This window comes from Erithacus rubecula (genome assembly GCF_903797595.1).
Source record: "Erithacus rubecula genome assembly, chromosome: 27".
Lineage (NCBI taxonomy): Eukaryota > Metazoa > Chordata > Aves > Passeriformes > Muscicapidae > Erithacus > Erithacus rubecula.
The window spans coordinates 2,410,027-2,424,013 of NC_136679.1; the positions used below are offsets into that span (position 1 = coordinate 2,410,027).

Here is a 13,987-nt window from a genome sequence, read left to right on the forward strand (position 1 = left end):
TCCTCAGTCCTGGGTTTTCAACTTCATCTGCAGCTGCCAGAGGGGAGCTGTACCTGGCAGGGCAGAAGAGGGTCCCTGCCAAAGAGCTGGCCTCATTCCTTTGTGAGCTGCCCCCCACCCGCTGCACCACTGAGACAGGCAATGATCCAACACAGCTGCCTTGGCAGCAGGAATGTGGGGTCTGGTTTGGTTTGACAGTGAAGTGGAGGGGTCCTGGAGTGGGGCTGGAACACGGTCAGCTCAGACATGAGCAGGATGCTCCAGGGCACACAGAGGGCAGAGAAGGCACCAGGGCACCTCCAGCGCCTCAAACCATCCAGCACAGCCAGTTCCACATGACCTGCATGAACAATCCCCCTAATCCTGCTCTGACAGAGGAATAATCTCTCCCTCTTGGCCTCACCAGAGCACAAACCCTGGAATGATCCTGTTCTCCGTGCTATTGCAGAGGACTAGGGGTGCAAGTGCTGGGGTGGGATCCACTGGGGCTCTGTGGGCAATGCATGTCACTGTCACCAGCCAGTGCCCCCAGCCTCACACACCCATCCAGAGCCTGGCACCTGCAGCCAGCCCCAGCCCCAGCCCCAGCTCAGGGGCCCCCCAGGGCAGCAGCACTCACAGCAGCCCCAGACACCCTGTGCTGAGAGCACAGCACAGTCGTGTCCTCCCACGCTGGCACCGGCATTTCCTCTACACGAGCGGAGGAGACTCAGGCTCATCTCTGGGGCAAGTAGAAAGCAACCACGGGCTGGGGCACAGCCCTTGCCCCCCGGGAAGGGCCCTGCAGTCCTGCTGGGGGCAGCTGCCCACGCGTGCCGGCGCAAACCGCAGCGTTCCGCTGACGGAGGCCCCAGTTCCCAGAGCGGGGTCAGGCAGGGGCACAGCCCAACTCACACCCCACAGCACGCCGCTTTCAGGGCCTTTATTCTGGAGAAAGTTAAAGCCTGTAGATACAGCAATAAAATATACAAAAAAATAAAATTTTTTACAGTATTGAATGCTGCCCTAGGCGCCAGGGACTGTGGCTGGAGGCAGCTATGGTGAGTGAGCAGAGGGGTGAAAGGCCCTCATCGCCCCTGAGCATCCTCAGGTCCAGCCACAGACCCCCCCATCCTGCTCCCACACAGCCTGGAGGGGCTTGTCCAGGCCCCACAGCCATGGGGATCCTCCCCCTGCCCTCTGGTTCCCTGCCCACCAGCTGTGATGCCATTCAGAGGGAGCAGCTCTCTGACTGCCTCCCCCACCCCTCCACTGCTCATCTGTGTCTGTTTGCCCACTGCGTGGGGCAGGAGGGCTCCCCCAGTTTTGGTAAATGCAGGACCACAACCACCAACCCCCCAGAAGTCAGGACATCTGCCCTTCACAACACCCATGTCACTGCTCCACAGCAGGCTCCTCTCCTCACATCCACCTGCTTCCTTCAACTTCTGCCCTTTCCCATCATAACTGTGAGGACCAACCTCCAAAAGAAATGCCACATGAAGGCCCCGAGCAGCTGCGGACCCGATTCCTGGCCCCTCAGTACTCAGAGAAAAAGAGACAGACAAGTCACTATCAGCCATGCTGGTTCCCCCAGCTCGCCAGGGTCCAACTGGTCTAACTCAGCACAGTGCTGGAAGCAAGACTGTGCTCCCTGCACCAGCCTGACCACAGGCAGCCCCTGTGGCTTCACCCGGATCCCAAAATGGGCCATACTGCAAATACTTTTTGTACACAGGTGCCATTACTGGGTAGCAGCTCTGCCCTACCTCAGGGACACCAGCCATCCCAAAAGGAGCCTGGGCTGCTGGCATTGGGAAATCACTGTGCCTGAAGCAGGAACAAGCACAACTCCCAAAGCTCTGGGCTCCCAGCAAACCCAGGCTGTGGTGGGAACACCTGGATACATCCACCTGCAGCTCCCAGTCCTGTACTGGTCATTGTGGCCAAAACCAGGGCCAGGTGGGTGCAGAGATGGGACTCACTCCAGCACCCTGCAAGCTCTAGGAGGTGCTGGGAGCAGCAGGGCAGACCCTGCCATATGGCCAATCCCCTCTGCAATTCCAGATTTGTAGGGTCTCGTGGGTTTGGGTGCGGGCAGTCAGGGCAGCAGCTTCCAGCAGCGGGGCTGTGGAAGCGTTTGTAGGAACTGTGGCTGCAATTGGAGGCAAATAGGCACTTGAATGAGCAAAAATAATAGAAAACCGTTATGGAAGGAAATAGAAAAAGGTTCATCCCCCTCCCCCAGAGATGAGTGTCACCACCCCGGAGAGGGGCTGCTGTTGGGTCGGGTGAGGTCCGTGACCCGCGCAGGGACTCCGCCCCCGGCTGTTCCCGAGGGCACGCCCGGAGCAGCCGCAGCCGAGCGGGACAAATCCGGGGGAGCGCGCTGGAGGCGGGCGGGCCGAGCCCGGGGAGGGGCTCACATGGGCGAGGACGCGCACTCGGGGGTCAGCTCCATGTCGAAGGTCAGCGACTCTGCGGGCAGACACAGGCAGGTTACGGGCCCCGCGCGGCCGCAGCCGGGGCCCCCGGCAGCGCCCCCGACTCACCGAACTGCCCGCCCGCGCCGCTCTCCGCGCCCTCGCCGCCGCTGCCGAACTGCATCAGCGAGTCCAGGGTGCGCGGCGACATGGGCAGGTCGATGGTGTTGCTGAAGGAGGTGCTGTCCGAGGGAGAAGAAGCACAGAAAGCTCCAGAGTCAGGGCCTGGATGGAGTTTTCTGACACCCCCTCTACCCGCTGAGGGGCCCCTGGGCACGGCTCTCCAGAGGAAAGGGGCCCCGGAGGGGAAGAACAGGGCTGTGGTTTGGGCAGCAGCCGGAGCCCGGCTCAGCCCCCACTGTCACCCCAGGCTGGGAACCCCACAGTAACCAAGCAAAGCTCAGAGAGAGGTGGAAAGAAAGGAAGGAAACCTTTCCCTCAAGCGAGGCTGAGCGCACAAACACCCCCCAAGCAATGACAGACAACCCCCAGGAACACTCACGGGGTGACACAGATGAACTTGGTCTTCAGGTACGGAGCTGCACCTGCAAGGAGGGAGCTTTGTCATCAGCCACCCAAGGGTGAATCTCTCCACCCCCAGAACACAGGCAGTGCCCACCCTCTGACCATACCCATGGCTGGTCCCACACTGTGGCTGTGCCCTCCAGGGATGGCACAGGGTCCTGGCTGGTGACAGCCAGTGCTATCCCCAGAGCCTCCCTGTGACAAAGGAGCCACAGAAAGCCAACGACTACCTGAGTCTGTTGCTTCCGAGTGTTCCTGGCTCTCAGAGCGGCAGTACTTTCCAAAAGCCTCCTCCTTGGGGATGTCAGGGTACAGGTACACCAGAGGGGACACCAGGATGTTGGTGGCATCCATGATTTTGTAGCCCATGATGATCTCCGCAAACGACATGTTGTTGAGCTGCTGCTTGGTGTAAGGCTCCACCGACTGGATCTGTGTCTTCCCTGTGCAAGGAAGGAGAAATTTGGCACAGAACCAAGGCAGGGCTGCCTTCAGACACCCCCAGAGCAGTAGAGCCTGGATCTGTGTTTAGCCCTACCAGGCACACAGCAGACCATGAGGCAGGACTGGGACCTGACTGTGCTCAGTGCTATAGAAAACTCTGCCCATGGGCAGCACACCCAGAGGGCAAAGACCAGCAAAGGGTGGCCAGGCTCAGAAGTTAACCCATGCAGACAGCTTGCTGGACAAGGACAAAGGACAAATGCTTATCAGGGTATCCAAGCCCCCTGTGGAACATGAAATGCCAAGCCAGGCACTAGGCAGAGCTCGTACCACTGATGTCCTTCTCCACCCACGTGAAGGTGATGCCACCTTCCTTGCTGCTCTCACTGAAGCGCAGCAGAAAGGTCCCTGGGGGCTTGGTGCTCAGGATGGCTCGCTCCCTCTCCTTGCTGATGAACCCCATGATGTACCTGGGCAGGAGGAAGCAAGAACAACACATGTGGGTCAGGGCACAGGAGCAGCTCCTTCAGGGTGTAAGCCCTGCCAGCTCTTTTCAACAGCTAAACTCAGCCTGGCCACTGATATTTTATGGATTCCCAGGTGAGTTTTCACTCTGAATCAGCAAAAAGTTTCTCAGGACAGCACATCTGCACATGGGCAAGGCATCCCACACCATCAGGATGGAACCTGTGGGACCCCTTCCAAGGCTCTGGGCTGGCACTCACCCTTCATTCCACAGTGCCAGGATGTACTTCTTCACCAAGTCAATGATGTTGTCCAGCCACACCCAGAAAGAGAAGCCTTTGCCAGCCATGTTCTCCTGAGGAAAAAGCAGTCAGGCTGTTAGCTCAGCTTGGAAGAAGGGAACAGCCAAGGGAAGGTGCTCAGGGAAGAGGGGAAATTCTACCTTGCAGAACTTGGCCCAAGTGATTTGACAGCCAGAGTAATTCACACCTGGTCCTGGCAGAGAAAAAAAAAAAGAACACAATCATTTAAATAGAGTTGTCCTTCCAAAGACACCATTTCCAGAGTTTGTGCTATCTGGGGGAAAAAAAAAAAAGCAACTGAAAAATTACTCAGGCCAAAACCAGCACCTCAGTCTTGGACAACATGTACAGGTGGTGAATCACCCCAGGGGACACCAGGGATGGGCAGGACAGCATGCAGCCACCCTGCACTTACCCAGCAGTTTTTCTGCCAGCGTGGTCAGCTGCTCAATGCTGAGCCCACGCTTGGTGGTGGAGGAGAACTGCCAGCTCAGCACCTCTGCCACCTGGTCCCAGGTCCCAATGGGAGGCTTAGTGAAGAAATTCACGTTCTGCACGAGGGAACACACAGCCCTGAGTGGGGCATGGGACAGGAGCAGGGCCAGGTACTGCCTCAGCCTCACTCCCTGGCCTCAATTTCCCTCTCTCACCATGACACCCCCATCCTGTCACCTGCCCTACCTTGGGGTTGTTGGTCAGCATGTTGTACCACAGGATGGATGCCCAGGCATTGGGCATCTGGCAGATGTTGGAGATGACCACCACAGGCAGCGAGTGGGTCTGCAAAGAGAGGATGTGACCATGGGCTGGGACAACTCCCAGGGCTCCACCCAGGCCCATGGCAGTGGAACACAGTGACCCATGCCTCACCTCCAGGTCGATCTTCAGCCCCTGGTGATACACCTCTGTCTCAAAAGTGATGAGGTGCAGCTCCTCAGTGACTATCAGCGAGGCCTGGGGCAGAAGGGACACCATGAGCACCACAAGACACCCACCCTCAGCCCAACACAGACCCTGCACAGCCACTCAGGGCTGGCCTGGCAAGCTGCCAGCGTGCCAGCCCAGCCTCAGGGCAGGGCTCCTGCATCCCCTCCCAGCTCAGCTGCCCCTGTCCATCGCCAGGTCCCCTCCCAGGGCCCCCAACACTCACATCACAGTTGGCTCTGCCTCCGTTCCCACAGCGCTGCTCCCGCAGGGTCTGCAGAGAGAGGGACGGGCTGCAGCAGCACCACAGGGACAAGTGGCCCTACAGGAGCAGCCCAGCAGCTCATGGTACCCACCAGGTGCTTGAACTCTGCTGACAGGCTGCCATTGTTGGACTCCTCCATGTTCATGACCTTGGTGTTGGTCCCCAGGATGTTAAACTTTCGGGACCTGAGAAGAGGAAAGAGTGTGGGTGACAGGGCTGTCTTGGAGTGAATGTGTGGTAAAATGTTTGCCAGGAATAAAAGCAGAAATAAGAAAAAAGGACCAAAGCAAATGGTGCACTTACCCCCTTAGGGCTGCAACATCCCCAGAGTCCCTAGAAAAGGGGAAAGAGACACCAGGTCATGGCAGTGCCTTCCTACCCTGATGCAGACAAGCTGGTGTGCTGAGCTAGCTGCATCCCAGTGTAAGTCCCATGAGCCCCACAGGCCTTCCCCCCATGTGGGGGAACCCTCAGGACTCAGTGCCACCCTGCACCATCCCTTTAACTGGGGGCCATGCTGGCCCTCGTTGTGGAGATTGAGCCCAGGGGCAGCAGGAATCAGTCCCATCCCAGTAAACCCACCCAGTGCCACTGGAAGGGAAGCACAGGACTCACTTGTCAATGCAGACTTTGATTTTCAGCTGATAGTTCAGCTCTGGAAACTTGACCAACAACCTGCAACAGTCAGCAGACACAGAGCATGAACATCCTATGCACATAAACTGCTCCTGCTCCACAGGGCACCTGGCACAGCCAGCAGTATGGACCAGCTCCTCCAGCAGCCCTGGGCACACCTTCACACTGACCCCAGAACCAGGGAGGTGCTGCTCCTTCCCTGAAATCCCTGAGGAGCTTGTTTGGGCTGCTGATTGCCCACACCAGGCCCTGAACAAACACCTTCCATACTATTCCAGGCCAGAGGATGCCATGGAGGCACAGCTGGGAAACAGCAAGGAAGCTGCAGGCAGAGCCTGATGTCAGGGCAGCCTCCCTGCATGGAAACTGGCAGGGAACATGGCCCAGCTGAGCAGCAGCTGGCCAGGGATGAGCTGATGCTTCCTACCCCCGCAGTGGGATTTACCAGAACCCAGCTGCCTCTAGGAACACAGCAGATTCCCAGCCAGCCCTGCACTGAGTCATGTGGGCAGCACTCCAGCCCACTGGGATCATCCTCTGGGATCTATCCTGCTGCTATCCATCCCTTCCCAGCACCAGTGCTCCCCAGGCAAGCTGGGGGCTGCATCTGCAGCAGCATCTTCAGAGGGTGATCCCAGGCTGCCCTCCCTGCCCAGCTCCCCTCCCTCACCTGCAGGGGAGGTGACCCACCTGACTTTGGTGGTGAACTGCACACCTGTCTTGATGACCAGGGGCCGGTCTGGGTGCATGGGCATGCAGGGCTGCCTCTCCACAACAAAAGCACTGCAGGAACAGCACAGAGACCACAGTCAGAGCTCACTGCCCACCCTCCACCCTGGCCATGACTGGGGCTGCCTGTGGCTGCTGCCTGCCTTCAGCACCTTTTCATCAGGTTCCTGAAGAGCTCCACGATCCGCTCCTCCAGCATGGGCCGGTGCTGGACGATTGGGTCACCCTTATAGGACACTTTCTGCTGCAGTTCTTCCAACTTCTTGATCTGCTGCCGGGTCTGTAGCTGCGATTCGGCGAGAGAGGTGATCCTTGGGGAGCAGGGAGAACCAGCATTAGCTCTGGCTGCCAAGCCTGCATTGTCCACCCTGCAGAGCCCTCCTCTTCCCATGCAAGAACACACTCTCCATGCCAAATCAGTCAAGAACTGAGTCTGTCTGTGGCTCCAAGCCCAGAGCATTTTTCTAGGCCATGCATTATAAACAAAACTTGCACGTGCCCAGGTGACTCCAAGGCCAGAAACTACTCAGCAGCCTCAGAATCCCCCAGGCATGGAGATGGGGACAGTGGGACACCTTTCCAGCATCATGATGGTATCATGGCTCAGTCTAAGCTGCAGGCTACATTCATACATGCAAGCAGTAGAAACCATTTTGCAAGGACATTTCCAGAGACCAAGAGCTCATTTCCACAGCAGGGGTATGAGTGCCACTGCTCTGGGGACTGACACAGTTCCAGCCAGCTCTCACCAGTTCTCCAGCCGGTCCAGGCAGATGTTGGGTGGGCCACCAATGCAGGCAATCTGCTGCCTTCTCTTCCAGTCTGCCAGTTCCTCATCTGCCAGCATCTTCTGCACATATTCCATGGCTGACAGCAGCCCAGCCAGCTCGCTCACTATGCCCTGCCAAGAGAGAAAGCAGAACCTTCAGCACTCTGTGACTTCCCCCACGGACCCACAAGTTTCACACTCACAGGCAAGGAAGAAGTCACTCAGGGTTGTGCTTGCTGCACTGCTCCTGGTTCTGGCTATGCAAGAACTACCCAACTCTGACCCTGAAGAAGGGGGATCTGCACCCAGGGGAATGTGGAGGGCCAGCTGCCCCACTTACCCTGCGCATCTGGTCCAGTGCTGTCAGCATTTGCTCCAGCTGCTGCATCTTCTGCCTGGTCACTGACTGGCTGTTCCCATTCAGGTCCTGCATATCTGTGCAGAGGTGAGAAGCTTCAGCCACACACATGGACTCTTCCCACCTTCTCAAGAGCCACAACAACACAATACTCCCACAGCAAAGTGCAGGCACTCTATAGGCAAGCCTGACACAGCCTCCAAGCAGTTCCTGCACTCACAGAAGCCAATCCCTCCCCATCCCACTGCTGTGCTTACACCAAAGCTCAGTTCAGCTCCCTCAAGGGCAGCACAAGTGGCAGAAACAGAAGACCAGGTTTCTCCAATTGCCATGCAAATGCCCTGAGCCTGAGCACATTGCCGCTGGGAGTGGTGGTTGGAATACCTCTCCAGCAAGTTTCCTTGCAGGAACACACTGTGGTTTGCAGGTGCTAATGAGCTGTCATTACCTCCTTGGCTTTTCAAAGTCTTGTAGTTAAAATCAAAGTCATCTTGGAGATTCTCCACCACTTTCATCTTCTGCTCCAGATCCTGCAAGGCAAGAGATGTGATTTCATTCAAAGCACTCAAGAACCATGGTGGGGAGAGCAGAAGGTGCCCAGGCAGACACATACCTGCACCCTCTTCCTGACATCCTGCAGGTGCTGTTCCAGCATCTGCTGCTTCTCTGTCACCACAGCTGCTGTTGGATGTGTTGCCTGTCCCCCTTGCTGCAGAGGGGACAAGAAGGGCATAAAAACAGGGCTGTAACCTGGGGATGCTCCCTCTCAGCCTGAAGAGGTTCCCTAATACACACTGGCAGCTGGCTGGTCACTTCACCATCAGCTCCAGGGCAGCACAGAGTCAGTGAGAAGAGAGATGGTGACACTCAGCTCACCACACCCAGCCAGAACACCCAGGCTGTGTCCTGGCTGTCGAGACTCAGGATGGAGGCCCTGGGATGCTGGGCACTGACCTGGGCTGCAGTGGCAGCTGTCTGCAGGAGCCGGGACTCTTCCCAGAGGCAGCGAGCCACGATGCGCGCTATCTCCATCGGCTTCTCCAGGTACCTGCTCTGTGAAGGGCCCAACACCCCACGGTCAGCAGGCACAACCCCAGGCACAACAAATCCTTGAGGGCTGTGCATGGTGAGCTACACCAAGAATTACCAGGACTCTCATCAGGTTGCTCACCCCTGCCAAGCCAGCACTGCCCCCTCACCTGCAGGAACTGCTTGATGCGGCGCAGGTTGTGCTGGTACAGGACGTTGGACTCCTGCAGAAAGCGGCTGTACTGCTGGTCGATCTCCCCCAGCAGGTTGTGGAACACCAGCGTGGCGTGTGACTCCTTGCTGGCAGCATATGCCCTGTACAGGGGAGGGAGAGCCCTGAGTGCCTGGCACGGGCCAAAGGGCAAGGCAGGGGACCATGGAGGGGGGCTCTGCTCACACCCACCATCCCCTGAGCAACTTACAGAATCATTTAGGTAGGAAAAGATCTCTAAGATCGAGTCCAATTTGTGACTAATCACCATCTGGTCAAGTAGACCAGAGCACCAGGCAGACAGTGCACAGCAGCACCTGATGTCTGTGAGCATGTCTCACATGCTCATGGTCAGGATACAGGGATCAGTGCTCTGTGTCAGTCCCCTTCATAACAGATGTCAGTGTTAGCCAGCCCTGGATGGGGACATCCCCTTGCTTCAGAGCTACCTCTTTTTCAGGTCCAGGGTCTAACACAGTGCACCAAGTCCCACTCCATGCTTCCCTCAATGCCACATGAGCCCCAGGGTTAGAGGCCAGTCCCACCACACCAGGGTGGAAAGTGACAGAGCTCTTCCAGCCCGCTTGAGCCCCTGAAGGTGGGTGACGAGCAAAGTCCCCTCACTGACACTTCAAAGGCCTTACCAATCCTGGCTTTCAATCCACGGGGCCAGGAACTGCCGGAGCTCCATGGGGAAGCTGTCACTGTAGAGCTGGTGGAGCTGCTCCAGGTACCGCGTGTCGAGCTGCTGCAGCTGGTTCCACTGCGCCATCCTGGCCGGCTCCGGAGACCTGAGGGATGGGCACACAGCTGGCTCAGGGCTGGCTCCCAGTGCTCCCAGTGCCCTCCTGCCAGCACCCAGCTGGGACTATGCAACACCCTCAAAAGGGTTCAGGGTCTCTCTGGTCAGAACCAGAGACACTGAGCTCCAGGACAGCTGGCACGGACAGGCTGGTCACTGGCAATAGGTAGGAATGAGGTTTTAATTTGGTCTCAAAATCAGCCCTGCTGGGAGGCAGGGAAGTGGCTGTGGAGCTTACAGTAAGTGCGGAAGGCGGAGACTGCCAGGAAACTACAGAAACAAGGAAGGAGCAATTTTCAAGTTCACAACTTGTATCAATGGAAATCAAACTGACGCGAACGAGGGAACTCCAGCTGTGCTGGCAAATGAAAGCAGAGCTCCACATGACAACAGCAGTCACTTCCCTGCAGAAAGTGGTTTCTTTTCCCAAACGTCCCTGTGCTGAGTGATGCAGCATCACTGCACAGCCTGCTCTCCCCTGAGGGACTCTTTCCCCATCTGTCTGGGTGTGAAGAAAGAAAGTGAAAACATCCTCTGTGGGCTGAGGCACCAGGAGAAGACAGACATTGGCACTGACATGGGAGTTTGAGAGGTTTTTAGTACTTCACAGCACTGAACAGCGCCAAAGGCAGGAGCAGCAACATTAACCTTGAACTACAACCCTCTGGTGCAATCCTCAGACAAGCCCACATGAACCAAATCTGCTTTCAATGGAGCAACAAGTGAACACAAAAGAAGAGAGCCAGTGGCCATGCAAGGTCCTGCAGACAGGTCCTCCTACAGCCCTGGAGTCAGAGCTGGCTGGTGTGAAAAGTTCTGTGATGCTGCAGGCCAAGGCTGGGCTGTGAGCCATGGGCCAGGGCTGCTTGTGGGGCAGCACAGCAGAGCCCCCATTCCACAGGGGGTTCAGCCCTCTGTGGCCAGTTCTCAGCTGCAGCAGCTCAGGGAATGCTCCCCCTGCCCCAGCAGCTGCAGGGCTCCAGCCCTTCCACTCGGTCCTGGAGGCCACTCCTGCAGCACGAGTGGTGGAGGCTGGAGGGAAAACCCAGCAAATGCCCAGGCCAGGCAAGAGTGAAAGCCCCCAGCCCCGCCTGGATGTGAGCTCAGTGCCTCGCTTCCTATTGCGCCATGCAGCGCGGGCGGGGGGGCTGCACCAGCCCCTCCGGAAACAGCAGCAGCTGCTGGCCCAGCCCAGCCCCTGCCAGAGCCCCGTTCCCAGCTCTGAGGGCAGTGCTGTGGCAGCACAGCACAGAGGCTGTTAGCTGGGCAGCCCCTGCAGCGCCCGCTGCCAAGGGGCTCACAGGCACATCTCCCCACCAGGCTGCAGAAACTGCACCAGACGCCACATCCGGACCCAGGATCCAAGCAGATGTTCCACCTGAAAGGCACAATCTCGGCATTTCAGAGCTGTGCTGGAGCCCCAATCTGAGAGCACCAAAAGGCCAAGAGCAAAGCTCCCAGGCTGCCACGGGGCTCAGCCATTTCCCACTGCCACAAACAGCTGCAGGACAAGCCAGCTTGCAGCACTAAACTCCAGCTCCTCCTGGCATCCACACTCCGACATTCCTGGAGGAAATGGTGCCCAAGACACTCCCTACAGCAGCAGTCACCACTGTCAGGGAAGTTCTGACCCCATCAGCCCTGAAAACCCACACAGGAGCCTCTGCCTGGTCAGCCCCACCAACAGGAAGCCACCCTTGCCTGGGTTAAAGATCTGAGAGTTGAACCTTTCTGATTGCCCATCTCTGTGATCAGCCTCTCCTCTGTCTCTGGAATGGAGCTAGAGAGCAGCCAACATGACCAGGACCAACACAGCATGATGCAAGCTCAGGGGTAAACATGCTGTCCAGAGCTCAGAGCAGAGCTGCTAAAAGTAGCTCAAGAGCTAAAGTTCATCTTTCTTTATCTCCCTGCAAGGGTAGAGCACAAGAGAGGCCCAGCTGCACACTGTCACCCACAGGCTCTGGGACAGCTCTACACACTGCAACTAATCCATTCAAAACAGAGCTGCCCTGGAAGCAACACTGCAACTGCTGTCTGTCTGCTTTCCATCTCTGGGACACACCTGGGACATGTGCCCCCACAACAAGCAATGAGCCCTAGGGCAGTGTGTATGGGGGAGTCACTGGAAAGGGCCTTAGAAGGAGCCTGGGATTCCACATCCCCTGCAGTGACATGAGTAGGATGAAGCTCAGTCACTGACAGCATTGCACAGGCCACATCATCACAGTGCCATCACAGGGTCATGACAGATGCCATCAACAACACTCCACAGAGTCACTGCACCAGGCACCTCGCTGCCCACTCTTTGCACAGCCATCAGCAGCCTGATGGAAGGAAAACTGTTCGACACAGCAGCCAGTTTGGAAAGGCTGCTAGAAGAATTTGGCTCTGCTCCTCTGGAGTGATTTCAAAGCCAGCCTTGGAGGTGGAAAACAGTGATGCAGAGATTTGCAGCAGGAGAAGGGAGATGGCTCTGGGCAACCTCACAGCCAGAGCATGAGTTCCAATCACCCCACAAGGCACGGCCTGCTGTTCCTCATCACAGCCCTCCAAGGTCAATCCCAGCAGAACCCCCACTGTGAGTGACACTGTCACCATCCACCCCAGAGCAGGTGACACCCAGCCCACAGCCCTCCTGTCCTCCACCGCTGCTGCTCCAGCAGCTCCAACAGATGCACAGGAAGCAGCAAACTGGGGGAGCGACAGTGCCAGCGATCAGGCTGGAAGCAGGATCCCGGTGCGCACACCAGGCAGGACAGACCCGCAGGTGCACCGGGGGCGGGCCAGGCCAGCCCACCCTCCCACCCCACCCACAGTGCCAGTCCCGCGCCGTGTCCCTCCCACGGGAACGCGGGGGTGTCCCACGGCCCGGGGGACAGGAGCCACCCACACCCGGGTGCCACGGGGCGGCAGGAGCGGTGGGCAGCGCTGCCAGGGCTCTCGGGCGGCTCCTTCTCCCTGCAGAACCCGACTCGTCACACGCAGCACCCCCGGACAGGAACCGGGGCAGGGCCCGGTGCGGGCAGGAGGCCCCGAGCTGCGGCCGCAGTCCAAGAGGCGAGCGGCAGCACTGAGCCCGCAGCTCCGCAGGTCCCAGCCGGCTCTGCCGCCCCGGTGCGCCCGGTGCGCCCTTTCGGCTCCAGCCTTGGCTCAACACAACGCTACCAGCGCCGGGACAAGCTGCAGCAGCCCGTGGCTCGTTCAGCCCCGGCCGGAGCCGGGCGGGCCGCACCTCCTCCGGCACTGCCGGTGCCGACGCTTTTCGCTCTCCGAGAAGCCGGTTCGGGCTCTGCCCTGTACCGGAAGATTGACCCGGGACGCACAGACCGACCCCGCTCCGCACCGGGGCGCGGCCCTCCAGTGACGGGGGAGCCGGGACAGGCCCCCCCCACCCCGGTATCCCGCTATGCCGGCCCCGCTCCCGCCCCGGCCCCAAACCGGCCCGGGGGACACCGGCTCGCGGTGACGAGCAGGGCCCGCGCGCCTCCCGCGCTCACCGGCGGTCCCGGCGGGCGGGGCGGCGGCTCCCGGTGACGGCGGCGATCGCGTCCGGCTGCGCCGAGGGACCGGACCTCCTGCGGCCCGGCCCCACCCCGTCGTGACGTCACCTTCATACTGCCAATGGCGACTCGGAGTTCCCGCGGCCCCGCCCCGGCCGGCCTCTGGCAGCCAATCAGCGCGGCCATAGTGTGGTGCGTCACTGCGCGAGGCGAGGGGGCTGCCCCCCCGGCTATTCCCGGATGGCACCGCCTCCCGCCGCAGGGCTTCTCTAGGCAGAGGCGGTGCAGGGGGCCGGGGGGGGACGGCTGCCGGGAACAGCCGTGCGGGAAACCCAGCTGAGTTCCGGGCAGCGCCGTGACGTCACGCGGTCGCCGTCGCCACCGCGGCTGCCTCTTAAAGGGGCCGCGCCACAGCGGGCGGGATGAAGCAGCGCCCCCGCGTGGGGAAAGCGGGATCGGCCGCATGGGGCAAACGGGAATGGATCCCTGTGGGGATCAGCCTTATAGGATTGTTGGGATCGATCCCCTCGAAGCTCTGGGGATGGATCCCTGTGGGGCTCTGA

General features: G+C 59.1%; 1 protein-coding gene across 2 annotated transcripts; it reads right to left on the reverse strand.

Moving 5' to 3' along the window:
• Positions 1–908: 908 nt before the first annotated feature.
• On the reverse strand, positions 909–13,552 carry STAT3 (signal transducer and activator of transcription 3). 2 transcript variants are annotated; one of them, XM_079327987.1, is made up of 24 exons: positions 13,422–13,552; positions 9,764–9,910; positions 9,079–9,223; positions 8,834–8,932; positions 8,493–8,588; positions 8,328–8,409; positions 7,862–7,956; positions 7,502–7,653; positions 6,905–7,063; positions 6,714–6,806; positions 6,003–6,062; positions 5,691–5,720; positions 5,479–5,572; positions 5,349–5,396; positions 5,069–5,152; positions 4,880–4,978; positions 4,614–4,749; positions 4,339–4,391; positions 4,157–4,251; positions 3,762–3,901; positions 3,218–3,430; positions 2,965–3,007; positions 2,532–2,644; positions 909–2,457 (listed from the first exon to the last, which is right to left on the reverse strand). In XM_079327987.1, the coding sequence occupies exons 2-24, from the start codon at positions 9,889–9,891 to the stop codon at positions 2,402–2,404; spliced, it is 2,313 nt and encodes a 770-aa protein (XP_079184113.1). In that variant the 5' UTR covers positions 9,892–9,910; positions 13,422–13,552; the 3' UTR covers positions 909–2,401. The 2 variants fall into 2 exon arrangements, with proteins under 2 accessions (XP_079184113.1, XP_079184112.1); XM_079327986.1 differs by having other exon boundaries at positions 3,215–3,430.
• Between the last annotated feature and the right edge of the window lie 435 nt (positions 13,553–13,987).